At 44.8% G+C, this 27,855-nt stretch overlaps 1 protein-coding gene across 3 annotated transcripts in view; it reads right to left on the bottom strand.

Annotated features, from left to right (window-relative positions):
• Positions 1 to 600: 600 nt before the first annotated feature.
• The window catches only part of GAS7 (growth arrest specific 7), an 80,472-nt gene continuing 53,217 nt past the window's right edge, over positions 601 to 27,855 (bottom strand). For all 3 annotated transcript variants that reach the window (XM_053994876.1, XM_053994877.1, XM_053994878.1), the window contains 9 exons: positions 26,471 to 26,560; positions 23,873 to 23,988; positions 18,402 to 18,476; positions 15,729 to 15,807; positions 14,511 to 14,639; positions 12,608 to 12,731; positions 10,842 to 10,921; positions 9,466 to 9,564; positions 601 to 8,761 (listed from right to left, as the gene is read on the bottom strand). In XM_053994876.1, the coding sequence (XP_053850851.1) occupies positions 8,648 to 8,761; positions 9,466 to 9,564; positions 10,842 to 10,921; positions 12,608 to 12,731; positions 14,511 to 14,639; positions 15,729 to 15,807; positions 18,402 to 18,476; positions 23,873 to 23,988; positions 26,471 to 26,560 (906 nt within the window). In that variant the 3' untranslated portion in view covers positions 601 to 8,647. The remainder of the gene's footprint in view (positions 8,762 to 9,465; positions 9,565 to 10,841; positions 10,922 to 12,607; positions 12,732 to 14,510; positions 14,640 to 15,728; positions 15,808 to 18,401; positions 18,477 to 23,872; positions 23,989 to 26,470; positions 26,561 to 27,855) is intronic.

Here is a 27,855-nt window from a genome sequence, read left to right as displayed (position 1 = left end):
CGAGCTCCTTTCCACAGGCAGGGGTCGGGTTAGGCAGAGTTTTGGCAGGTCTGATTCTGACTTTGTCAGAAAACCTGTCAGCATGCATGTTAACTCAAATATCAAAAGGAGAAAAACTATTAACAAGGTTTTACAGCAGTGATTTCAACTGAGCTTCCAGCTGCACTTGAAGCTTGAAAGTAAAGGACTGACTGGGTGGGGAAGAGCTCCAGATCACTTAAAACATAAAAAACACACCCATCCCATGGCAGCTGCTCTCAGGCTGCTCATGGTCAGCTTGCTTGCTCAAGAACCACTTAACCACACGTGTTTCTTAAACTGATTTCCAGGAAAATTGAAAATAAAAACTGTAGGAACCATATTTGTCTGAATATCACATGAAGATCTGAAAAGGGTAAGCACAAGAAGATTACACCCCAGTGATGTGGCTGCAAAATCAAGCTGCATTAAGGTAATAGAATAGTAATAAATAAATATAATAATAATTAATAAATAGAATAAAGTCCATGTGGCAGCCCACAGAGTCTTTGATCAAACTGCACTCACGAGATTTGGGGCTGTGGGAGAAGAAAAAGCAACTGGGTAAAGACAATTCCATGCTCAATGTGTCTCTGTACAGTTTATTTTACAGGAGATGAGATGAGCACTATGGTGTATATAAACTTGCAGAACAATATAGGAAAATACAGTTTAACCATATGAAATTGTTTTACAGTAAGACAGAAAAATTACATATAGGAAATGCCTTCAACACTGAAGGACAAGATCCACAGCTGACATCAAGTAGCTTCCACTGAACCCTGCCAGTTTATTCAAGCTGAAGATCTGCCCCTTAAATCTTTTCTTCATTCAACTTAAGTTCAGTAAGTGATTCCTTCATCTATCCTTAGGGAACAAAAGCCATCCCATAATTTCCACAATGATCCAAGATTTACTAGTTACCCAGACAGAGGCTGTGTGATAAATAAACTATTTAAGGGGTCTAGTCAGCCAAAATTTATGGGAAGTTATAAAATTTTGGTTAAGCATCTTTAAAAACAAGTCATTAGTACTGGCAAAAGACAACTTTCCTAGAAATTTAGAAGTATTTAGGAAAACTTACACAAAAAGGACCAAATAAGCAACTTAATTTTGGTAGAAAACTCTGGTTTAGTGTATGACTGGTGTCTGCCTGTGAATCCCTGCTGCTGCAGTGTCTGCAGAACTGCCCAGTGGAATTCTCACAGTCTTGTGTTGCAGAAAACAAGGGAATCACCTAAGGAGAAGAAAGAATTTTTGTCCAACTAGTACCTGCTGTTTTCATAATGGATAGAGGCTGCTGTCCCTAAAGAAAGTTTTTGACCTAAAAGAGGATGGACATCCCAATTCCTTAGGCTGTTCTGATAATTTCAGCCATTTCATCCAAAAACTCCAAAGGAACAAGGGATTTCAGGCCAACCATTCCCAAATTCTGGGATTAACATGACTTTGATTATTTTGTTAGCAGATGTGAGATCCCTGAAATCCCTGAATTCAGCTTTTGAGTTCCAGGACCAGAACACTTCTTCTCTGCAACTGCTGGGATAAAAAAAAAAAAAAAAAAAAAAAAAAAAAAAGTTGTGGGTTGTGGGCTTTTATAATTTTTATTAATTAATTCTATGGAATAAAGTGTAACAACTCTTTTATGCAAAATTATCACTGCATACTATTTTTATGCAGATTTCCCTGCTTATTCTACTGAGACCAAGGATGGGTTCAAAGATTAGTTTCAATGCAGTTGCTTTTTAATAAGACTTTTTAAGTCCTATTTTTTCTATTCCATTTTCAGCATTGAGAACTTAGGATGCCTGAGCTGGACAGCAAATTCTCCGAGCCAAAGGCAGGTCTCCTGGAGATGTGGCTGTCCTAAAAGGGTGCACAGCTCAGAGCAAGGAAGAGGCTGAGAATCCTGCAGAGAGCTGTGCACTCCTGAGATTTGGCAATTTGTAGGGTAAATCTGTATTTTTCACATGCTTGTAGCAGATACTATTTAAAGAGGCACTTCAAGGGGATTTACTAGCAGAATTTTAATAGGGTTGTGATACAAGCCATTACTCAGTTACTTGTTAAATCAGTAGCCCTAAAAGACTGCATATATTCAAAATTATAGTCCTGTCCACTCACTGAACCTGGATAGAGCAGCTGGAAAGCTTTTGTTCTGAACATCCACTGAGTTTGTCTCTTATGACACACCTGAAATAGTTCAACTTAATGTAAGTTGAGGGAATTAAATCTGAATGTCTCAAATCTATACGTGTTTTTTTCTGTTATTATTATGTGGTTAATCTAAGACTTTTTTTTTTTTTTATTTATTGGTCTATGAAAGATTTTATCCACATACAGTTCTTAGACTCAAATGCATCATTAGGCACAAAAGGTTTCTGCCTTGAGGAATGCATGGGATTAGAAATTTAGGTTGAATTGTGCTATGTGTTGGTCCCTTCAGAAAAAACATCCAGGAAGGAAAAAGAAACTGCAGCTAGCACAAAAAGAAGTTATTACACTTCCAAACCTGTTGGCAGATTAAAAAAAAAATCCAAAATAAAACCCAAAATAACCTCTCCAAAAAAGCTCTTAAAACTCTCAGAAAACAGCCAGAAGTGTGAAGTTTGGTTAGCACATTGAAATAACAGATATGCTCTATGGAATTTCAAAATTAAAGTGTTGTACTTCACTGATGAAGAGCTGGCTACAATAACAACAGAGAGGGGGAAATGAAGAGTTGAAAGATGCACCACTCATATGAATAAAATCTACTGCAAGACAAAGCAGTGGGTGTTATTCTTACAACAGTGCTTCTCAGGAAAAGACGAGGACTTGCTGCCAGGAAAGACTTCATTCCCACTGTGCATCAGCAGGGCTGTGTGCTCCAGGCTCCTGAAGCACAGCAGGCTCAGCACACCTGACCTGGGCCAGCCAAATGCCAGAGCCCCTCTCCAGCCCCCAGGGCAGCACTGGCACCTACAGGCCTTCCATGGGTGCAAGCAGGTGTGAGCTGGACAGCTCTGTGTCAGCAACAGACACGTTCCAGCACTGATTTTCAGGTTCTGAGCAGGACTGGGACAGTGATGGGCTCCTTACTCATCATTACTCAATGCCCATCAGGGTGTGGGAGAGATGCCACTGAGGTAACCATCTTCCTGCCCTATGTGTCTGCTTTCATCTGAATTTATCTGTGACTCCTGCCCACCTGGTTGAGATAGATGTGGCCAGCAGGCTCCTCTGGTGCACACAGGATGCCTGTGGGCTGTTCCCCATCCCTGTGAGAGGATGGCAGGAGGGTCCACACAGCAGCAACTCCTCAGAGCCAATGCTTCAGCAACCTCTGCCACGCCACTCTGCTATTCCAACACACACTGGGGAGCAAAAAGCCTGCAGGCTTTCCAGAGAGGTCTGTGAACTGAAAAGCTCATTATTTTGAAAACTGCCGTTTTGACCCTGCCTTTTGGAGATGTAATTGCCAAATGAATGTCAGAGTGACCAGGAGTCCCCTCAGGACACTGCTGCCATCTCTGGGACCAGACACAGCAGGCTGCACCAGTGGACAAGAGCACAGGAGATACTGTGAAACAGTAAATCTGCTTTCAGTGCGGAAGGAAACATCCAATAACCACATCAAGAAGCCACATCTACTCATTCCAGGGGGACCTTCAAAGTGCTTGTCTGGATTTCTTAAGGTGCTTGGTAGTGAAGGACCCACCTGGGTAAGCAGTGCCCTTTCTCTCCCTGTGTGTGACTGAAGAAATAGATGGGCAGAGCTACTTTGTCACTGAATTATGGAGTTTGGAGTTTTTATTTTGATTGGAGTTTTTACAGCTGCACCAGCAGGTGACCTGTGGTTCCAGACTCCAGAGGTGTGTTCTGACTGCAGCCCCACACAAGAACACTACTGGAGCTGCTGGGAGCTGCACAGAGAGCAACTACACCTTAATTATTTTCATTTCTTAATATTTACTTCATCCATGTACTTGAGTACGAATAAGGAAAGAAGAGGCTTGTGCATTTCTGTTTGTTAGCCTGATTTTCAAAGACTCTTAGCTCCCTGTTGTATTCCAAGAAATCTCTGAGTGCTGAGCACTTCCAAAGAACAGGTGAAGAATGCCCATTTCTATATAACAAGCCTAACTTGCAGCTGATATTTCAATAATGACATTAAAAACAAGGACAATTCTAGGAAGTTCTAACAAAGCCCGAGAAACTACGACCGCTACAAGCATAAAGAAGTTTCCTGTGAATGCCCCACAGAAAATTCCTGTTAGGGGAAAAAAAAACCCCAAAATTAACCCAACCAAAAAAAAAAAGCTGCATAAAGGGAAAAAGAAGCAGTGCACAAGGTTGCATGCTGCCTGTCAGGCACTCAAGAAGTGTGATTTCAGTGTTTATCTGTGCAATAAGGGGGAGCACAGCTGCCCCCCAGCAGCTCAGAAGGAGCTGCACAGGGGGAAAGGAAACATAACAGGGATTTCTGTACAATTTTCACTGCTGTTACAGTATTTTAAAATAAAATTTTAAAAAATTAAAGCTATCTTCTACAATTCCAGTGTCCAATAATGAACTAATGTCCCTATAAGGGAGCAACCAAAGTCTTTCAAAAGATGTCCAACCCATAGAAGTGATGAACAAGTGTGAGTTACAGAGATGACTGAACCTGGAGCAAACTGAGAATTACGCTTTTTTGGGATATTACTCCAAGAAAGAAACTGGAATCTTGCTGCTAGTGGGAGAAGAGTGCATTTGGCCCATGTGGTAAAGGACTCACTGCTTTCAGCTCATAAACTCCAACAGGAATCAGCCAACAGCACTGGATCCAGAAGGAGTTCTGGCAGGAAATGAGCTGAAAGAATACCTTCGAGAGAAAGATGTTCAACTGTGCTTTGAAGACACAGGCAGGAAGGTCTGGATGAGGAATAAGAAGCTCTCGTTCTGTAGGGCAGCTGAGGGTACAGCTGGCAAGCACCTCACCAGCTCTGGCACTGATCTGAGGCCATGGAGTTCAGGAAGCCCAGAGAAGGGCCAAAAGGCTCTGGCTGAAATGGAAAATGCCAGAGCCCCCTCCAGCACAGGACAAGAGTGTGAAAGCATCACTCAGACCAAGAGGGAGCTCACAGGTGTGGCAGCACTCCCAAAACATAGGTGGCTTAACAGATCTGGGCAAGCAGAGCTACCTGCTAAGGACCTGAGGAAAATCCCCCTTGTTCTACCTTTGTTCTACAGTGCTAGCTGAGAACTGACCTGCTCTGTGACCTCAGAGCATGCAGAGATGAGAGAGAACCCTGCCAATCTGACCCCCACAGTGACTAAACCAGCAAAAGCTCACACCAGGCGTGGGAGATGCCAGGTGAAATGAGAGGATGCCTAAGCTCAGTACTGGAGGTGAGGGACTTCCTTTGGTATTCCATTAGCCAGTGACACTGCAGCAGCATCATGCAGCACCCACACATGCTGGGATTTCAATAAAACACAAGTTTCATCTTGTTCTGGAGAAGCAGCTGTTTAGGATGAGCATGAAGACAGACTGGGCTCCACTGCATATTTGAAACTCAGTGGAAGACAAACAGAGCAATGCTGAAACTCCCAAAGTTACCTGTGAAAGCAGGGACCCACGCTCTCCTTTAAATGTGCCACTTCTCTCTTTGAAGATGCTGCCTGTTAGAAGCAAGGGAAGTCCAGCACAGCCTGACCTGTAAGGCATCACTATCCAAAATCCATCAGTCAGAGAGGGGAATGAGCCAGGCCACACTGATCTGCACGGTCAGATCAAGAGGGAATACCATCTTTTGAAAGAAATGAGCTGAAAACTGTTTACAAGCAACAGCAAAACTTGCACTGAATGCAGATGGAAGTGTTGTGGATGAAGCATCTCACCTGTGGTGGAACAGGCCTCCTGGGGCTGGGAAAGATCAACAGCCAGGTACCTGTGCTCTCCTCTGGTCACTGAAGTGAAAAAGAGACACAGCCTCCACCAAGTAAAAAAAAAAAACAAAAAAAAACCAACCTCAAACAAACAAAACCAACAAACCCTCCAACTAAGAATTTAGAGCAGCATAAATACACCTTAGCAGAGAAACCAAAACACATTACAGTTCCCAGAGAAACCTGTGCTAATGGACAGTATTTCCAGTCCAAAATAGATAAAGTAACAAACATCTTTAAAGAAAGAGGAAAAATAAAGTGTAATTGCTAACAAATTATTTCAGGTATTTATTAAGGAGAATACTGTATAAAGTGCACAACTAGCTTTGTTTTGCAATCAAAACAAGAACGTGCTGAGGCATTGTCAAGATTGCTCATTTCAATTTACAATACAGCCTAGAACAGAGGGCAACCTGAAATGCAGCTTTCATGTATTCACATTATTTTGGCCACTGAAGTTTTCCAAGTTCAACCTGCACTTGTGGCTTAAAAAATAAAAAAAGTGCCTGTCCTCTGAAGTGCAAGGCAAGAGTTAGAAGTACACACTGATACGGCCAAGAATTAGTAAGACAGAGAGTGAATCAGCAGAAAGACTGAAAAGGAGAGATCATCAACTGCCCTGCTTGAGGGCAGAAGAAGGAGAAGAGGATTCCAGGGAGGCTCTCACTAAGCTCAAGGACACTCAGGCAAACCAAACACTTCAACTGGTGCTGCAGTGCTCTGTGCAGGAACTTAGGTGAGGCTCACACCACAGTGTGCTCTTCCAACACCAAGAATAAAACTGGAGTCCAAATTCCCAAGTGTGCAGCACAGAAGTGTCACAGCAGGAGCAGTGATCCTGAGCACACAGCAGCCATGGCACTCCAACTGCCAACGTGCAAAGGATGCTAAAGGTTTGTAAAGGTCAATGAAGCAGCAGAGGAGTGGGTTGTGAAGGCATTTGCAAGACAGGAATGAACCTGTGCTAGCAAAGAGATGGCTGGGGAAAAGGGAGCAACAGAAAAATGCAATAATAATTTAGAAATAATAAACCAGGAAAATAACCACTGCAGCAATGTTACAAACATGCTTCAGGTAAGACTTTCCTGTGTCTCAGTTTGTATTTGTAAAGAGGAATATTGACTCCCAATGATCCAATCCCAGCATTTGGAGGATGGTGAACAAAAACCTGGAATAGTAGTAGAACAAAAGAAGGATGCAGTTCTGGGGCTGGGGAGAAAAGGACAGTAACAGTGAGATAAAATGGAGCAAAACTGTGGATCAAATGAAATAGTATGGTTTGGGATATTGTAGCTAAGACCACAGTAAACACTGAGTAAAGGCCACAATGGTGAGAATCAAGATTTCTCCTGGATCTAAAGCAAGAATCTGAAGAATCTTTGCATTGTATGAAATGCTGAAAAAATACATTAACAGCAACACTGAATACTCAATCAGAAATAACAGCAGAAGAAAATAAATACCTTTTCAAAACCAGTCTCCAAACTACATAACACTATTTGCTAAGAGCAGTGTTGAATTTTTGGTGGTCTGCAGTAAGGGTAAATGTCCTGGGGTGACTTTATGATGCTCATAATTTGCCCTAAACCAGGACAGTAACACAGAAAAAAACTCAGGCTAAGACTCTGATGGTACAGAAGTGCTGGGCACCTACATCTACACTGAATGCAATCTAGCATCACACAGTCATGGCACCTTTGAAAATCAGGCTCCAAAAAGATAAAAGCCAAAATTTAGCGGGACAAACCTGGTGATTAAAAATACCTAAAGTCTCTGGCATTCACCTGAAGAAACCAACAAAGGAAATTTAAACCTGAATCCCAAGTAAACTATTAGAGGACTGTCTTTAAGGAGATTCTGTGGAAAAACACCTTGCATGAGCAGGGGAGTTTTTAAACATCTCATTTATTCCTTGGAATACGACCTCCTTCTGTCATTGAGGGCACTCTGACAGCTAATGAGGTAGGTATAGTACAACCAAGTCTTTCCTGATAAAAGATTGCGATGGTAACACTTTCAAACTTACCGACTGGCCGACAACAGAAATCATGAAAATGGGTTTATGTGTCCCTGAGAGGGAGTATAAAACAGGAAGAACAGGAATCTTCTCCACAGATTTTGGGAGAAGGGCCATCACTTCACTGCCATGGTGAAAAGACAGTGTTGTATGAAAGCAATGTATTCACACAACATTGCTGCAGGATACACAGATTTGATAAATGGGGGAGCCAGGAAAGCTAATTGACTTGCCTATGGCCATGAGAGCAGTCAGTGACAGACCTGGGATTCGTGATCAGGACTTCCTTGCCTCCTGCATCATACTCAGTTATCTCCTTGCTGGCCAGAGGCTCTCTGCCTGCTTGTTCTAACATACTGTATAGAGATAGTCATGCAAGGGGTGGAGCACAAAGTCACTGAAGAACAGGGCACTTTCTGTGCCAGGAAGCAGATTTCTCCTGGAGGCTGCGTGCAATTGGGAACCTCTGGTGGGAAGCACACATCTGTTTTTTTCACCCTGGAATGTCTGGTGCTTAAGGCTTAGCACAACGAGGACCATTGTAATGACTAAATGGAACAGAGATAGCCCATACAGGCATAAATTACAAGGTGTCTGTCTGGTAGTGAAACAACCTTTTCCCTATGCTCTTTTGACCCTTGAAAACAAACGTTAGCCTGCTTAATTCAGTGGACTCATCACATCCAACCACAGATCAGTCTATATTTCCATGTCCACAGGTCGGATATCTCCAGTTTTGTGTTCTTTTACCCACAGTTCCCTGTCTTTGGCAGGATCCACTTTCCGAAGCAACTGATCCACAAGTTCTACTGTCTGAAATGAAGAAAACAAGAATCCAAATGTCAAGGGCACACTTCAAGCAGAAAGCTGTTGCTCTGACACGCAGAGCAGCTGTGGGCATGCCTACACTGCACCTGCAGACAAGTGAGAGCTGCACGTACGTGAGACTGGATGGACAAGACAGGTCTGAACGTGCAGCCTTGTGGTAAGCAGAGAGGAGGGAGACTTAACATGAAGAAGCAGAGACAGGTTTCCTGTGCCAGGCAGCAGCCAGGCAGCCTCTGACTCCTGTCCTGCAATCTGCACCTTACACCAAGCGCAGCTGTACTGAGTCAGCGTGCATCCCCCATACTTTAATATTTGATAAAAGGCCAATTTTTAATAAGGAAAATATATATACACTCCCCTTTCCAGCAGTGAAACAATTCAGCACAAACAGAAGAGCACATGGAGTAGTGCATCATGCTGGGAGAGCTAATAATGGCTCATGCTGGCCAAATGTACTTCAGCTGGCTGTGTCTCCCTCAGGAAAGAGCTGTGATCCAGCAGCATGAACTGTGATCAGAGAGTCCTGGACTGCAGGGAGGCACCACAGCACTGCTGCAGACTAACAACCTGCCTGCTGACACTTCCCCCACATCCTTTGACAAAAGCCAGTCAGAGCAGGTCAGGAGGGACCATTCTGCTCAGCTGGAGGGCACTGAAGGGCACAGGGAGCAAACAAAAAGCACACTTACACTTTGGTTGAACATGTCTGTCTCGTGCCGCAGCTGTGTGTACTGGCACAGATGCTGCCGAATCATCTCCACCCTTTCAACTTCTAGTCTCTCAAGCTCCTGGACATGAAGAAAAACAAGTCCATATTTTTACTGGAACCTGAGCTTGGAGGCCCAGAGAAAGGATGACACACAAAAGGCTGCCAGTAGGTGCGATACTGCCCCAGGGTCATGCTTTGGAGCTGGACTCTGTGGTTGCACATTCCTCTGCTCTGCAAAGAATAAGAAACAGCAAGCAACAGCAGTCATCTCAGCCTAGCAACAGAAAAGAAGGTCAAACCTTTCCAAAAGGTTCCAAAACTGAGACAACCAAGGCAGAGAGTGGAGCCACTGCCTTCAGAGACGCTGCAAGCAAGAGGGAATCTGTTTCCTGCAAGAAGTGTTGTGGGCTTTATTGCTAGCTACAGAAATCACAGTGATTCCCTGGGGCAGCAGAAAGCACGCTGGGGGGGATGGCTCAGACCACCCCCATTCCAACCAGATACCTGTCACAGCACAGTTCACCAGATGATGAGCTGGGACAAGCTTCCACCTTGCTCAGCTGGCAGTAGGCAGAACCCAGCAACACTTCAGTTGGAAAGGGAGGTGATTTCTGTCTTTCCTCTTGATATTTTCTGCCTCCCTCTTCTTCTGGATTCTGATATTATACCCTAAAATCGGCATTTAGTCCTTCTGGACTGAATACACTGAGCATTGTGTGCAGTTTGGGGCACTAATATAAAAAAAAAGACTTTAAGCTGTTAAGAATGTCCAAAGCAGGGCCACAAAGACAAAAAAGGGGTCTGGAGGGGAAGCCTTAGGGAAGGCTCTGGTGAGATCCCACCTGGAGCACTGCAGCCAGCTCTGGGGTTGGCAGCACAAGAAGGATGTGCAGCTTCTGGGTTAAGTCCAGAGGAGGCCACGGAGATGCTCCAAGGCAGCTTGCAGCAAACCAGGCTGAGACAACTGGGGCTGTTAAGTCTGCAGAAGAGATGGCTCTGGGGAGACTTCAAAGAAAATTGTGAAATTGTGGAATAGAAAAATTCGTTAAGGTGTAAATGGATTTGGTGATTTGTCGTGTGTTTTTCTGTGTTTTTCTTATGCTTTACTTCATCCTTCCTAAGGACAATTCAAGTGTTCTGGCCCCTAAGCAGCCCTGAACTGGTTTAATGCCTTCTGCAAATAAACAATTATTTCTTCTTTCCCCTATTGATGAGTTTTTCTTAGGACTGAGAATGGGATAAACAATGTGAGATTCATCACCCAATTTTCCCCACTGCTCTGCACTGAACTAGCTGTGAATGATGAATGCTGTAGGCTATGACAATTCTGCCAGGGTAGTTTTAGATGTTACATACCAGAGTGGTGGTCACCATCTCCTCAAACCACTTGGACTGGGCTTGATTGTAAAGATCCACACAGCGCATCAGGTCATCCCCTGAAAGAGTCAGAGCAGCAACATGTCACTCTTGTCTAGCCAGAGCTTAGAAGGAAAGTGCAGGTCAGGTTTTATAAACCCCAAGGATTTGAAGATGAACCCTGGTGGAGCTCAGAGGAGTTGGACCAACATTTCAGCTAAATGTATGCACTTGATGTCTGGTAAAAAAGCAGGTGACTGGGGTGAGAATGAATAGGGGGCAAAGACAAGAGTTTGAAAGAAAAATATAAGCATTAAGAGCAATATTTTACAAAATGCCCAGAAATACAAAAAAAAAAAAAGGCAAGTTACTTCAGTTAAAAAAAAAAAAAAAGCCATAGATGGAAAGTTGTCTTTGAATAATAAAGTAATTAAAATGGGAAATCAGCAATGGTGAGTTATGGAACTGCAGGGTAGCACTCTGCAGGTGAGACTGCACTCTAAGGGGTCTCTGTCTCAAAGGGGAGGGATGCATCAGGCCCCAGCTGTTGGATGAAGGGATGCTGATTTGCAGCCTCATGCATTCTCCAGCCCCTGGAGATGCCCAATTCCAGCTGAGCTCCAGCTCCTTCTGTGACCAGGGCAGCAACACAAGAAGCTGCAGTCCTTCCCATTTTGTTCTTTGTTGCAGGACTCTGTACTGACAGAGGGGGAAAGGCAGGTGGCAAATTTGGAAAACAATTCTCAGAGATTGCTGCTTTCCAGCTAGGAAATTCTCTTTGTTCTTTAAATGAGGCTCAATTTCTCTTTCCCTCTCTGATCTTCAGCTTTTCCTTGCTAGCTCAATAAAAATCAATTATGAACAATTTCTAAGGACCCAAGGAACAAAGAGAGACTGTGAATTTTCAGGTGAATAAAGAACATCTCTTACAGAGCCTCCTGTTCTTGAATCACAACTTTGATTTCTCCTCAAATGATTGCCTGTACACATGGTGACACTGCCAGGGACTCTTCCCAGACTCCTTAAAGCCCAGACACATATCCTGAAGTTTTAAAAACCTCAAAACTCTGAAGCAGCACTCTGCCAAGGAACAGCCATTGTTGAAGGGATGAAACATGGAAGGCCTAGCTAAAACTTATTTTCAGACAAGGTACTGAGCTGCATGTATCAGCTTTGCAGATCTCAGAAAAGTTCCTGATGGATCCTGCAGATGTGGCTTGAGCCTCTGTAAAACATGCACAGGTCACAGCAACTGGCTGTGTCCTCAGCACAGCACAGCACACACTACTAAATCCTCAGTATTCCTAGAAGAGAAATTATTTTAGTCACTGAGTAGCAGTGGGAAAAAAACCCAAAAAAATCACTTTCAAGGAAAAAGACAGTAATAGTAAGTGTAATAGGCACCCACAAAGTTGTGGGTGAGTGTGATTTAGGAAAGAACCAAGGAAGGAGCTCTGATTTATGGAAGAAACACCCTCAGCTAAGCTTCTCTGAATCTGACATTGGAAGTTCCACAAACATTCAGTAATCTAAGGGCACCTTCATGAAACAGATAACTCACCCTACTTTTGCTGTTCTCACCTCAATTATCAATAATTTGTGACAGCTGAGTTGGAAAAACTAGGCTTGTTTCTTCTGGGGATTTAACACCATACAGATTTGTAGCATGGTTCACTTTGACTTTGTTTTTACAATACTAAAAACAAGCACCATGTGGATGGATTCCACCTGGCTCTTGCTGTGTGCTGACAGGCACAGGTACTCACCTGCCTGGGTGGACTTCCTTCGAGCCTTCTTGATTTCCTCTTCTGTCTTGTTGCTGAGTTTCACCTCCAGCTGCTGTGTTTTCATTTCCAGATCCTTCTGCCTCTCTGTCAAGGCTTTCCGGGCCTTGGAGTAATGAAGAAGAGTCAGAAGTTACAGAGAAAAAGATCTGGCAGCTGCTTTCAGCCATCTAGGGCTCCTTCACACAAGTGGTTCTCAGCAAGGAGTCAGTAACTTTGCATGGAACTGGGTCCTAACAGGGATTCAGGTTCTTACAACACCACGTGGAGCTCACAAAAGTGTCCTGTGGCCACAAAGGAGTCACCACCAACAAATCACAAACACATCTGAACTCTTCACAAAGTCTCAGAAAGGCAATGGACTAATGGCATCATCAGGCTCTCCTGTTTCTTAATAGTTTTCTCATTGTTTCTGGAAGAAAAGAGAGCTGGAGCCTCTTTCAAATGTCTTAAACAGCATCATTACCAAGATACCTCTTCCATTAGGATCTGAATCGTTGAAGTAATTTCAAGTATCTTACAAAATTTGTCTTTAAGTAAGTTCTGGACTCAAGGTACACCTATCACAAACTAACAGTAGGAACTTAATTCAGAAAAACTTATTCAGGCTCATGCCAACAGAAGAAATCAAGCACCTGAGGTCTGGTTGCAACTGATGACTTGAACCACTTTACTTGGAAGTTCTTCAAGCTGTTAAAGCCTGATTTATCAGTACAAATATATATTATACAGGTAAATTAGTGGAGTACCTTAACAAATAAACATTGTTACATGCAGGCTGATAAACACATAAAAATCACTTGCTCTGCATGGATTTGTTATAAAACATGCCACATTTGTTCTTTATACTGTACTGGTGTTTCAAACTAAATTGGCATGACTGTATTTTCTTAGAACTTCACAGTTTTTTACAGTCACACCAGCCTAAATGTTACAGGTCTGCTGAAGCATTCCTGGAATTTTTTCCATGTGCAGTTCGGAGGCCCTGGTGGGTCCTGGAGATCTGGAGAGGGAGCTGCAGGGAGTGCTCCTGCAGTCACAGCTCTTCCCTTCTTCCCAAGGTTATTCCTAATTCACTGTTCCCGATATTGCTACTGAGTTGCTTTGCAGATTAGAGAGTGAAGAACTTCGTGTTTTGCAGAAAAATGCCTTCCTTGCAGACACTCAGCCTAACGACCTTGTGTATCCTGCCATAGCTCTGTCCCTGGGGAACTCCTGCTGAGCTTTAGTGAAAGCACAAACAGCTTCAGGGATGACTGGGAATGGTATTTTCCTTTCTAATTTACACCCAAAATAAACTCATGAGGACACAATTTGGCAGCTGAGACACAAGCATCCCCATTTCTGCCAGCTGCTGCTGGGAGATCATATTTTGTGGGTCCAACTCCCTGCACCACCACAACCTCAGCCACCTCCTGCTTGGTGCTACATCAGCCCATTACTGGGTGCCTCCTGCTGTCTGGATTTTTTCAGTGAGGATGTTTCTTGTGAAAGGTTTGTGATTTGCCAGGGCAGGGTCCAGCTGCTTTTGGCCACTGAGCCAGGTGAGCCTCTGACCTGACCCTGCTGCCATTCTAAGGCAAGGTGCTCGAAATTTTGAAGACAATAGATGCACACTAATAAGAAGTACTTGCATCAAACTTATTGCCCCAAGTTGGCAAGGGGAGGATGAACCAAAAAGCCACTTCAGCAGCAGGGTGTTTGCCCCCCACTTCCCAGATCTCAGCTAAACACCAAACTATTTCCGGGGCTGGGCAAAGCACAGCTAAGAGTGAAAGCCCTCAGCAGGAAGGTCCTTTGTGACAGAGCAGAAACTCTTCGTGGGGCAGCTGCTCTTCTCAAACCAGCAGAGTCTCAGAGCCTCCAGGCTGTTCCCTGCTCCCACCTTCTCCACGGCCGTGTAGCGGCTGGCCAGGTGCTTCCGCAGGTCCGCGATGTGGTGGTCACACTTCTTCATGTCCTTCTTGAAGTTCTCTCTGAAGTTGAGCAGGGGTTTCTCTACCTCGCTCTGGAGCTGGCAATGAAAACAAAGGAAGAAATGGCACTAATGAGGAGCCAGGCAGTAATTCCTGGCTCTTCACAGAACCACAGAATCGTTAAGCTGGGAAAAAAACCTCCAAGATCATCAAGTCCCATTGTCAACCCAGGGCTGCCAGGTCCACCACTAAACCCTGCCCCTAAAGTGCCACATCCTCCTGTTTCTTGCACACAAACAGTGGGGAGGATTTGGAGGATGCTACAGGAGTTTCTGTGCAGAGTTTAAGAAGTAAAATAATGGAAAAGCCCCTTTCAACCTGGCCTGCCTACACGCACACATCACTCCAAGGTGCATTTTTTCCTTTTGGAAAACAATACAGGAGGACAATGGGGAGCAAAAAGTATTTCACTAATTACAGCCCTGATGTGGAAGTTTAAGGCAGAGCAGTGGGTTACCAAGGCAGCAGCTGGTTGCCTGAGTAACCTCTGCTGAATGGCTTACAAATGGTGCAGAGCTATAATTTTCCTCCAGAACATGGCTGTTGTGCTGAGATATCTGCCACTGTATTGAACTTGAACACCTACAGAGGTTAAGAGAATGTAACAGGATTCAAGAGCATGTCACACGTGGTGGAAAAAACCCAGATAAATACCATAATTTGTAAAAGAAATTTCCTTGGGCATCACTTGAGATAAAACCCAAAAATAACATGATGTTCCCAGCAGACTTCTGAGCAAGGCTAATGATACAAAAAAAGCCAGAATTCCAGTTCTCTTCCTTCCAGACAGGTAGAGTAGATTCTTGTTGAGAAGCCAAATATTGCTTTTCATTTCTTCCTTTGCAGAAATGAAGTGTACGAGCACTAGTTACATTTACTGGCTGGAACACAGAGCCCAGGTGAACAACATCTAGAATCAGTTTTACTTTTTTTTTAATGAAAAAATTAAAGCTAGATATGTTTTAATTTACTCATCAGGTAGACAAAATAAACTGATTTTGGGAGGAAGACTGGACAGAGTTTCAGTAAGTTTGTTCACCAACGTGTATTTCCCCCACTAACATGCACTGAAGGGAGAGGCCCACCAATTCAGGGCAAAAATCTTTGGAAAAGAAAGAACCATTTACCTTAGAAGAAAATTTGAGATGAACCTCTGCTTCATCAGCTAAACTTTTCTTGAGCTGAGCCCAAGCTTCTCCCAGTGTGCTGAAGGAAGAGAAGGACAATGATCAGTCCCTTCCCCATCCCTCCTCATGGAATCTGTCACAGAAATCTGGCACAACACTTTGTACCATATCTTGATCAGCAAAATCATGGAAAAGGGTAATAGAAATCTGAGAAAACTTTGTGTTGGCACTGAGAATTGTGTTGGCATTGTTTGCAGCAGATCTTTGAAAACCCAGTTCATGACAATCTCCACTTACAGAGACACCAGAGCCTCCCAAAGCAAGACCCTTCAGTATCTTATCCTCACCATAACAAAGTTTCCACCAATGCAGTTTTTCTGCCTCCTCTACTTTACACCCTACTTCAGAGAACAGATTTTCACTTCAGCTGAAAAGTCTCGGAGAAGCTTTTCAGCACTTGAAAATTTCTCTGTTGTCTTTTTCTTTCAGAGTATTTCCAGGACAGTGACAGCTGAGGCAGACTCCTCCAGATCCTCTACGACAGCCCAGACTCCTCTTAAAGCATCATAACCAAAACTACACTGTCCCCAGCACAGAACAACTCCAGGGGCTAAACTGGTAACAGATTCTTTTGTATCAGACACTCTTTCTTCTACATATTTCAATGTGATTGCCTTTTTAGACAACAGCATGAAGTTGTTGATGAATAAGCTTGTGATTCACTATAGCCAGATCCTTCTCCCACAAACTGTTATGTAACTGCATCTTTCACATCCTGTGAAAGTATAAAACCCGCTGCTTTGTCCTCATTAAAATGCATATTTTTTTTTCTGTTAATTTCTCCGTTTTAACATGAGAATTCTGAATTGCAACCTTTTCTTCAAATTACACATTCCAACCCTCCTAGCTCTGTCACATCTCTGGATACAGTAAATCCACTGTTTCTTCTATCATAGGTTGTTCATTACAAAAACATTTTAAAACCCCCTGGACTTAGGACAAACCCTCTGGGATCTCATTCCACAGCTACTTTCTGCAGTTTAGTTTCTGTAAGCAGTGGGTTTTTCCTACCTAGTTTTTTGCAAATTAGGCTTTATTTAGGCCACCATTTCTCTTGTCTGCCTACGAGAATCTCCCATCACAAAAAGCAATACTAAATTAAGAGCTGTGATGCTTGACCTACTCTTTCTTACTCCATCACTGAAGGAATTTAGGTTGGCTTGGCATGGCTCTCTATGCATATACAACAATTGTTCATCATCTTATTTTTCCCCTAAGTGAATGTTTGATGGTTTATTCCACCACTTTGCAAAGGTTAAATAAAGTTGAGTGATCTACAGTTCCTGGCTACTTCTATCTCTTCCCTATCCCCTTTTCAAGGATAATGAGATGTGACTGTTCCTGATAGCCTGAAAAATCACCTGTCACCTGTAATCTCAAACTAATGATCTGTCACCTCTGATGCTGCTGCAAGGACTTGAGTCCTCAAATATGGTGTTCATCAGCTAAACAACTTAGATACACCTACTGAAGTGCTCCCAATATTTCTCCTTCCCTGAGGTCCTCTCCCACTGCCCAGTTCCCACTGACACTAACCCTGTCATCTGATCCAGAAGAGCACCACTGGACAGTGCTTTCAGCTCCATACACTCTGCACCATGCCCTTTCCAGCTCCCTACTTCAACATTTCTTAGGCTTGAGTGCTCATTTTCTCTCTTTTCACCTACTCTGCCCTAGTTTCCTTCCCCTTCATTGTTTCAGTCATTCCCTTCTTTTCCCATTGGGGGTTGGAGAAGGTGGAAGGAAGACGTGGCAGAAAGTGGGTTTAGTTTTGCTAGGATCAGCTGAGCATCCAGCCCTAAGGAGAAAGGAGGACAAAAACCACTGCCACTGTAGGTGCTCAGGGCAGTAACAGCCCACTTATCCTCTTGCAATTTCTGTCCTTGCCTCCTGGAAGCTGAGCAAAACACCTGGTGCAGCTTCAGAGCTGGCAGAAACACACTGTGTCAAAGGTGAGGACGGTCATTTCCAGCTTTGGCCTTCAGTGCTCAGAGGGTTTCTGGTGAAACAGACAGAGCTACCAAGTTCTGATCCTTCAGGAGTGGTGCCTTTGCATTATTACTGCAATTCAGTCTGAACTGCACTGCCTAATGTCTTCTTAATAACTTCTCAAGTGTGAAAATGTTGGAAATAAGCAGCAATGTGCTGCTTTTCTTGAAGGGCCAGAACCCTGATGAGAAGAGACTGCTTTATTCTCCCTCTTGTCTGTGCTGCTCTGATTGTACCAGCATTGACCTTACACATCTACTCTCAGTAGTGTATGTATATATATATATATGTATTCTATATATTCTTCCATTTTCAAAGTAGTTTAGTACACATACATGCTAATCCTGGAAGGAACTAGTCCTGGCTACAACAAGGACAGCATGTAAACCTGACTGGAAAGGCAACATTTTATACACATATTCCTAAAACACTTCTCACTAACAACCTAAGAAAAAAAAACAAACCCCAAACAAATAACTCCAGAGCAATTCCATCTTCCCCAACATGCCCAGGGTGCTAATCTAAATAAACCTCTACTCAGAGGAAAATTACTTGTACCTGCGTGGGAGAAATGCCTTTTATATTAAAATTCGTCTTCTGTGAAAGTCACAGAGACACACTTACCCTTCTTCCTGAGCAGCCAAGGAATTCTGAGACAGTTTGGACAGGTTCTTAGCATATTCCTCCTCAATCTTTATCCTACACTCACATACACACAGAGAGAAAATAAAAAGACAGCAGTAAGTAAGCTTTAAGGCAGAAACCCACACACATAATTTGAAGAAATTCTCTGCATTTTAACAGATTTTGCCACAGGAATTTTCCTTTCAGTCTCCAGGGCTTGGCAGCACCAGTTTGATGAGCCGTCTTCTCCCCCCATATGCTAAAAATGCAGAGGCAAGAGCAGGGCTATATGCAGGACGGCATGTGAGACAAAATTAGCTGAAGAAGCTGCAGTTCTGGAGAGCAAGTAACAAGGACAGAGTGTTTCTGCTGTGCAACACGGGCTGTCTGCAAAACCAGAAGCACGTGGTTCAGTCTGCTGTGAAATGTGAGGCTGCACATCCTCGAGGCAAAAATGAAGGAGTGCGGCGACCCAGGAAAAACCCAAGTGAGATTTGGGGGGCTGAGGTGCACCTTTCTCAGGGACACCAAAGGCTTCCTGCTCTCTGTTATGGGTGGCAAAGCATGGCAGAGATGTGGCAGGAGCTTGCACACGGCTGGTGCAACCCCTTCCTCCCACTCACCCCACTCATCGCCCTGGCCTGGTCTTCACCCACTTGGAGGCACCAGGAACAGGAGCTGAGCTTGCCAGAGGCAAGGGAGCAGAGGAGGAAAGGTGTTGGCACACAGCTGCTGTGGGAATGACTGCAGGGAGGAGCAGGAGCTGTGGAGTGAGGGACAAGGTCACATGCTGACAGCCCAGCAGGGAGGAATGAGCAGCTGCTGGTGCAGAGGTGATGGGCACCCTGTCTGAAACCATCTTCTGCTGCCAGTGAAACAATTGCAAGGTGCACATGCTCCCAGGCACAGCAAACAGCTGTCTGTTCACTGGTTTTCAACCCAGCTCGCCTGACAGAACATTTCTGACAGAGCAGTGTGGCCCCCAGGTAGGAAAACTCTGGATTCTGTACCAACTATGCACGAGCAGGGGCAAAACCTACTCTGAAGTGTTTGTCCATGAAGACTGAGAAGGTGGGGTATTCCTGGCAGGCCCACTTGCAGGAGCTAGTTGAGCAAATGCACTTTTGTGGGGCACATCTGAGCTGAAAGGGGTCCCCTGAGATAGCTGAGAGAGATCTGATGCTCTGGGCTGCTGAAAATATCCCGATGGTTGGTGTGGGAGGGGAAGTGCCACGCTGCTGTTATGCTCACAGGAGCTCAGGGAAGGAGCAGGTCTGGGTGCCACAGCTGACAGCTCCACAGCAAAGCCACTGATTGGGATGCTCCATCCAGCTGATTGGGATGCAGCTGGCTGAGGTCCAAGGTGATAGCCAGCTTGGTGTGACACAGTACTGCAGACCTTACCCAGAGCTGGGGTCCTCTTCTTCCCCCTGCCATGAGGACAAAACCAGCCAGCTCCCCACGCCTGCTCTAACAAGACCAACAAACACAGGCATCAAAGGCTCCACTGTCTCAGGACCTCACTAGGAAAAGGGCTTTATCCAGGCACATTTCACCTAAGGTACTTTAAAGACCTGCTTCAGGATGAGATTAATCTTGTCTCAGAAGTGACAATTTCTGTGGACTGGAAAGAGAGAATGGGTCAAAAGTAATAAAGGTGCAAATGTCTCTCCTCAGAACCAAGGCTCACTGCTTTGGGCTCAGTTCCCAATTCTAATCCACAGCCTTCATCACGAACTTCATTCCTGCTGAATTTTTTCTTTAGGATGCCTTTGAGTGATTTTCTGTGGATGCTGGATGTTCAAAGGTACAACAGCCTGCTGACTGTTCTGAGGAGCAGACCCTCACAGAACCTGTGTCTCAGTGCTTTGTCTCATGTACAGAGGAGTAGCTGACCATCTTCCACCAAAAAGGTCTGCTGTGAAAATATTGAATTGAAAATCCTGCCAAGTTCTTCCCTGCTACTGCTGAAGCTCGGGGATTATTGAATGCAGTAGGACAGAAGCAAACCTCATGTCTTCAGAAGGGAGGAGAGTAGGTTTGGATGAGATATTAGGAAGAAATTCTTGCCTACAAGGGTGGGGAGGCCCTGGCACAGGGTGCCCAGAGCAGCTGTGGCTGCCCCATGCCTGGAAGTGTCCAAGGCCAAGTCAGACAGGGCTTGGATCAATCTGGTCTAGTGGAAGGTGCTCCTACCATGGCACTGGGGAGGGTGAAACTGGATGAGCTTTAAGGTCCTTTCCAACCCAAACCATTCTGTGATTCTCCTGATTTCACAATTTCCTGGTTTCACTGGTGTCTGGTGCCATCAGTGCCTGTCCTAAACGTGGCACCAGGCAAGCAAAGCCACTGGCTTTGATGGAAGGCTTCCTCACTGGCTCCAGCTCTGGCCTTGGCTCCAGGATTTTTTCAGGGATTTGAAGTGTTACTTGTACTGCAAATGGATGGCACTACTAAAAGGGCAGGCTGCCTGGCAAGGAGGAACATCAATAAAAGATAAAAATAAAAAGGTGAAATGTCTATAGTGAAGAATGCCAAATATAAGAAATAAATTATTCTACCCCAGCCTGGCTTCCTGTCACCATCTGTAGCCAAAAGGGGCTAAAACCCAAGATAAACCTCAAAGAGGGGGAAAAATCTGCCTCTTGACCCTGCCTGATATAAACACACTGCAAACTCTGGATTGTGGTGGCTGTGAAACACAAACATGCCACAACTCCTGAGTCCATTTTCAGACATCCACGTGGCTGTTTGGCAGTAATTCCACCTCCCTAACAACAACAACAAAAAAAAAAAGCTACAAGCTCTTGTTTCCAACCATTCGTTTGAGAACTTTCAGGATTTCACTCCCTATATAGTCAGAAGCATTTTAAAGTGCATTTTGACCCATACTGACTTTACTAGTTCTAGTTGATCTTTGGGTGTTTATTTCCTGTTCCCTTTTACTTTTTTTTTTTTTTTTAAAGCACTTTGTGTGCCCACACTCAAATAATTTCAGTCCTGACATATTATGGTGGATGAAGAAAAACCAGAGAGCTGCAAAGGGAGGCAAAGATGATCTGATGTGACTGCCATGCAAGAAGAAACTAAATAGATTAAGACAACAGGGGGAAGGGGGAGAAAAGGTGGTAGAGGATATCTGACAGACAGCTCCACAACTGCCACTGAGGGAAGACTCTGAGTCTTTTTACACTGCTCCCCCAGATGAGGAGGGAACAATGAAATTATCAGACATAATTACTTTTCCTGTAGTGCAGAGACTGCAGAAGTCTTCCACAAATTGCTGCAGACAAACAGTGAAAGGTGCATATATGGATCTGCTGAACATGGCAGAAGCTAAATAATCTGCTATTTAACTTACATTTTCTAAATGTAGCACTGCTTAATTAAAAAGTGAATAATGGAAACACTGCTTCTTACACCTGGTGCTTCTCAGGGCAGTGTGCAGATATTTTTGGCTGTTTTGGAGCCTTTCCTGAATGCAAATTCTGGACCTTATTTTCACTTTTGATTTAAAGTAATACCTTCTTTCACACCAACACCCTGGATTTTTCAGTTCAGTATATTTATAAATTACTTTCCTCCCTTTCTTGAGGTCTGTCTTCCTAAAAGTCCAAGTCTCTGACTATTTGACTTTCATAACCCCACCTCTGTCAACAAAAACTGAATGAACATATAATTGCTCAGTCTGAGATCATATATACAAAAAGCTCATGTAAAAGCATCTACTTGATAAACTAAATTTCAGTTAGCTCCCCTCTTGCTGGATATTTGATGAAGAAATCTGTCATGTCTTATACCAGCTCCTATTGAAGGGTTGTTTTTAACAGCTGCCTGAATCTCTCCTCCAGCAGGCTGATCTTACAAAGAGAATTTTCTGGACATGAAAATTCCCAGTTAAATGTGGTCTTGTGCTCCCCAAGGCACCTGGTGGTCATCATGAAAACCTTATCAGTATTTCAGCCCTCTTAGCTGGGAACATAAGAGGTTTCCCTGATGGCCTGAGCTCGGTTTCCATGAGAAATCCCTCCAGTGTTCAACACCACCCTCCTCCTTTTCCACACAGAACAATCCCAATCTTTTGTTACAAACAGATGAAAAATGTAATAATCTTTCTGTAACTCCCATCCAGACCCTCTTCACACTCAATTCCCAACCTTTTTATGTTTCCAGCACACAGATCCAGTGGATGTTTTCTTTCCTCTCCAGCATGCCTCCTTCTTCCTCTGCTGAGGACAGACACGCCTCCCCACAGTGTCAGAGCTCTCTCCTTGCTCTCTCTAATTTCACACCAACTTTCCTTTCCTCTTGAATGCATCCTGCTTTTATTTCTGTCAAATTTCATTATATATTACTTCCTCTGAAGCAGCTTCCCCCTCTTTTCCCTTGCTATCATAATTCTGTTTGCCTTCCCGTCCTCTCCCTTAGCATTTCTATTTCTCTATTGTATTTTTAATGTTGCAGGTGGTTCTTTCTTCTACCTCTGGTCACACTGTAACTGCCTCTTGAACTATCTGATGTCAAAGGCTACAGAAACCTCATGTGAATATATCTGCTCACCATTACTGCCTGTGACACTTTGCATTTTCCCACTGCTGCCATATGCCTAGCATGAAAAAAAAAGGTGAGAGGGAGAAACAAAACAAACTATAAATGAAGGAATTATCTACAAGTTCTGCCCAGCTGAGAAGAGAAGGCTCTGGGGAGAGCTCAGAGCCCCTGGCAGGGCCTAAAGGGGCTGCAGGAGAGCTGGAGAAGGACTGGACACAAGGGATGGAGGGACAGGACCCAGGGAATGGCTCCCACTGCCAGAGGGAAGGGATGGATGGGATACTGGGAATTAGGAATTGTTCCCTGGGAGGGTGGGCAGGTGCCCAGGTGCCCAGAGCTGCTGTGGCTGCCCCTGGACCCCTGGCAGTGCCCAAGGCCAGGCTGGATGGGGCTTGGAGCAGCCTGGGACAGTGGGAGGTGTCCCTAAACATAAAGATGAGAAGGGGCTGGAATGAGATGGTCTTTAATGTCCCTGCCACCCCAAACCATCCTGTGGTTCTATAACTGAGCTCAAGCCCAAAGTGATGTCTTTTTAAATCTTCCTCTAGGAAACTGTGCCTATGCTCCATGTGGACAAGTTGCTTCTGTACTTTTCAGACAAAATATTTCCCTTCTAAACATCACCTCCACTCTGCTTCTCTCCTGTTTATGCTTTCTCCTTGAATCTGCAGCTTGAAACCTTCTTGGTTCCCTCTAAACAGACAGCCTTTGTGCAATCCAACTCAGACAGAGCACGAGAGACAAGTGAGAGCTGGAGAAGGCTGGAAAGTGTGGATGAACACTCAAGAAATAGGAAATGTTCACTAAGAACTTGTAGCATATCTTTTATGCAGTTTAAGCTTTAATATATTTAAGGAATATCTAAACTGGGAAAAAACAATTGTAATAAATATTGAATTTGATAGCCAAGTGCTACTTACCTTTCTCGAACAAACTCTGCCATTTCTTTCTGCATTTGTTTCCCTTTAAGTTGCTTTTGAAGAAGAATTTCAAATCCTGACACTGTGTTGTTCCCTTGTGAGTCCTTCTTATCTGCCTGAAAGAAATAAAAGGAAGTTCAACAAAAAGCTTTGGAGGCCAAACCCACAGAGATGTGGTTCCCAGCAGTGGCTACAGCACCCCAGACCCTCTCAAAGAAATAGCCCAACACTCTCCTGCTCCTCTTACTCATTTTTGGTTTTTTTTTTTTTATAATTTAAAAAGGGAAGCTTTACAATGATCTTTAGCCAGAAAAGGAGGCTGTGGGGGCCAAAGCAGCAGCCCTTGCTGTCATTTCTGCCCACCACCCTTCACAGCTGAGTAAGGGTCAGCCCCAAGGGCTCAGCCTGCCAAAAACAGGAATCCTGGAGGCAGCACAAGGGAACTCTCCTGGGGCAGAGGGGAGGACAGGGCTGCTCCTTCCAGGGAGAATGCAGCCCTAAAACACCTCTAACAGCCTGCCAAGCTCAGCTGTGATTTGTACTAAGGAAAACAGAGCCAGCCTGCAGAGATCTGCTGTAAAACAAGGCAAACTTATCCCACAGATTGCCACCACACACCCCATTCTTCATTGTCTGTTTCTCACACAGCCCCTTGCCCCACTGGCTTCAAGAACCAACTGAGTTTTCTCTCTGCTGCCTCTTTTCTCTCTGCTTCCCTATTTCATTTCTCACCCTCTTCCAGCAACCAAATTCTCAGAGAACATTTCCCTCAGTGCTGCAGGTTTTGCTCTGATCCCCCACGTGCTGCAGAAGCAGCCAGAGGAAAATGCCAGATCAATCAAAGCAGGAGACTGGCAGGGTGCCCTGCCAGGCACCAGCAGGCTGACATAGTGGGAGAAGTGGAGATGATGGAAGCAGGAGAACGAGCTGTGGGCAGACCATGACAAGGCCAAAGAGGAAATTCCTGCAAGCAGAGTTACGGGAGGATAAAAGTCTGCAAGAAGTAAGGAGCTGCAAATAGAGTTTCACCGAAATCAAGATGTGACCAACCCATGGAACCAAGCACTGGCTGAGCCTGAAAAGGGAGGAACAAACAGGGCAGGAACTTTTGTAAGACACATGCAAAAAAACCTGCCTATACACCATTAATGATTTAGGGCCCACTGGGATCAGAAGACTGGAAGGAACTGAAGAAATTTTGTGGTAATGTGACCATTTTCAAATATGTCAGTGTATTTTAGCAATGCCTTGCCATCAGCACTGAGCAAGCACAAGGGGACATGCTGGGCCTCCAACACTGACACTTTTTTTTTTTAAAGGGAAATACTTCAATAACTAGTAACTAAAAACACTCTTGAGATTTCTAAAAGCTTCTCTGTTGATTCCTTTTGTATTATTTATTGATTCCATTGTGGTTTTCCTTTCACTGCCCAGAAAAATCTTCAGGTGGAAGGAAGTTTTCCACTGGAAGACCATTTTCTATCAGCTTCACACTCCAAGGACTAGTGCATCATTTTCATGTGATTCGGGAACCCAAAAACAGACCTGAGCACAAGGGGGCACACACAGAACCAGCCATGGAAGACTCTGGATGCTCCAGGCTGCATTAAAACTACTCAAATTAAGCTACAAATGGGCCTGTCCTTCACACACCTCACCCTACAAAGAATGCATTTATTATCTGACCTCTGCAATATCCTGTGGAGGGAGCTGTACAATTTAACAAAGGGTTTTTAACTATCTGCTTGTTCTAGACGGGGCACCCCCTGCTTCCTTGTGTATGCCTGGCTCTCGTGCTCTGGGAACCACTGAGATCATAATCCCTGCCAGCCACCTCACTATCCTATGGACCTGTGGGTCTGTTGGAGTGAGTCCAGAGGAGGCCACTAAGCTGGAACACATCTGCTCTGGAGCCAGGCTGAGAAAGTTGGGGCTGTTCAGCCTGGAGAAGAGAAGGCTCTGGAGAGACCTCAGAGCCCCTTCCAGGGCCTAAAGGGGCTCCAGGAGAGCTGGAGAGGGGCTTGGGATAAGGGATGGAGGGACAGGACACAGGGAATGGCTTCCCACTGCCAGATGGCAGGGTTAGATGGGATATTGGGAAGAAATTCTTCCCTGGGAGGGCGGGCAGGCCCTGGCACAGGTGCCCAGAGCAGCTCTGGCTGCCCCTGGATCCCTGGCAGTGCCCAAGGCCAGGCTGGATGGGGCTTGGAGCAACCTGGGATAATGGAAGGCGTCCCTGCCCATGACAAGAGTTGGGAAAGAGTGGGCTTTAAGGTCCTTTCCAACCCAAACCAGTCTGGGGCTCTGTGATTCTATTCCCTTCCTCCTGCACCGCCCTTTTGCCTCATGGCTTGTCCTACATCCTCCCTATTTCCTGAGCAAATCCATCTCCTGAGAACTGCCCTTGCCTTTCTTTCTCAGACTGGTCAGATATTTCCAGGAGATCCTCACTGGCATCCCCAGTCTCTGTGGTACTCCCTGAACACATTGTATCTCAGCCCAAATTCTCCTTTACCTTGTACCACAAATCAAGCTGTTTATTCCACTTTCTTGGAAGCTCTGGAGCTGCATGTGGCATGTGGCTGGCTGCCTACTTACCCAGAAATAATCACAGTAGCTCCACTCTGAAGGTTTCAGCAACTGCTGCTCTGGCATTACGTCAGGGTGGGGGAAAGTCACACAGTTGATCTGTTAAAAAAAAAAAAAAAAAAAAAAAAAAAAAAGAAGAGTTAGACAGTAATGAAATTTAGCTGTTAATGAGAAGTACGTAAATAAAAATTATATCCATCAGAAAATCCGCAGTGAATGCACGCCAGGGAAGAAAAACTGGCTGTTGCATGGAAACAGCAGCTAAGTATTCCCAGAATGCTATTCTCTGCAGGCAGGAGTGCTGGCTCAGAGGGAAATAAACTACCCATTTCACATGAGGAAAACCTCCTGGATTTGGAAAGCACCACGCAGGGAGTTCTCCCAGATCCCTGAAAACTGTGGTGAAAAACCTGATGTGAAACACCCTGAGCACACAAACACAGCGAGCACCAGAGAGCACTGCAGGCACTGTCGGTGCAAAACACCCTTAGCTATGCCAGTCCCCTACAGGATGACAAAAAGAGGAATTATTTTTTCAGTGCACAGCCCTTCAATCTATCTCTAAGACCTTTTCAGATGGAAGTGATGCTCTGTAGAAAGGAGCAGGGGCTCTCTGGAGTCAGTGAACCTTCAGTGTTCACAGCGATCTGTCAGACAGGACTCATCACACGGTCATTAAACAACAGCATAAAAAAGTCCAAGTGCTCATTAAGTTATCTCAGTGGAACACTGCAGCCTGGTAAGAGCACAGTGAAGGCAACGAGCACCAGAGCTACTGCAGAACAACCCTGCACACAGCTGAGCCTTTCAGAGGAAGCACCAGCAAGAGTCAGAGCTCACTGCCAGTTTGTAAGGCTCACCCCAAATCCCTGCTGGGCAGGTACCCTAAAATCAGCCCCTCTCAGGGTCATGGGAGCACAAAGAGCACTTGAGTATTATTAATCAAGGGATCAAGAGATACTGGGGATGGGAGACTCACAGATGTATGGGGGTGGGGGTTTGTTTTGGATCAGTTAACTCTCACAGGAAACCCACACACAAATCTGTGGGTAGGGCTAGCACAGCTGCACGGGCAGACCCAAAGGCACGCAGTGAATCTGCCTTTGGGCTATCCAGAGAGGATCAGAAAGGATGTGGCTGCTGACACAGCACAAACCCACCACGCCAGAGCACAGCAGGCAAAACCTTTAGCTGATACAAGCTGCTCCTACAAACCCACACTGGCTCTGCTGCCTCTGCCCAGGCTGGAGGTTCAGCAGCTGTCCTGTAACAGTGCAAGAGCTTGCTCCACATAAATCACCCTGCCCAGAGCTTGCCAAGCCCATCCCAAAGCAGGCTGAGGACCCCGTACCTGTGCTGTCTTTGGCTGTCACCTCAACTAGATCCTAAACCAC

The sequence above is a fragment of the Vidua macroura genome, chromosome 19, assembly GCF_024509145.1.
Source record: "Vidua macroura isolate BioBank_ID:100142 chromosome 19, ASM2450914v1, whole genome shotgun sequence".
NCBI lineage: Eukaryota > Metazoa > Chordata > Aves > Passeriformes > Viduidae > Vidua > Vidua macroura.
The sequence above is the reverse complement of the archived record's forward strand: the minus strand, read 5'-3'. Positions and strand labels throughout refer to the sequence as shown.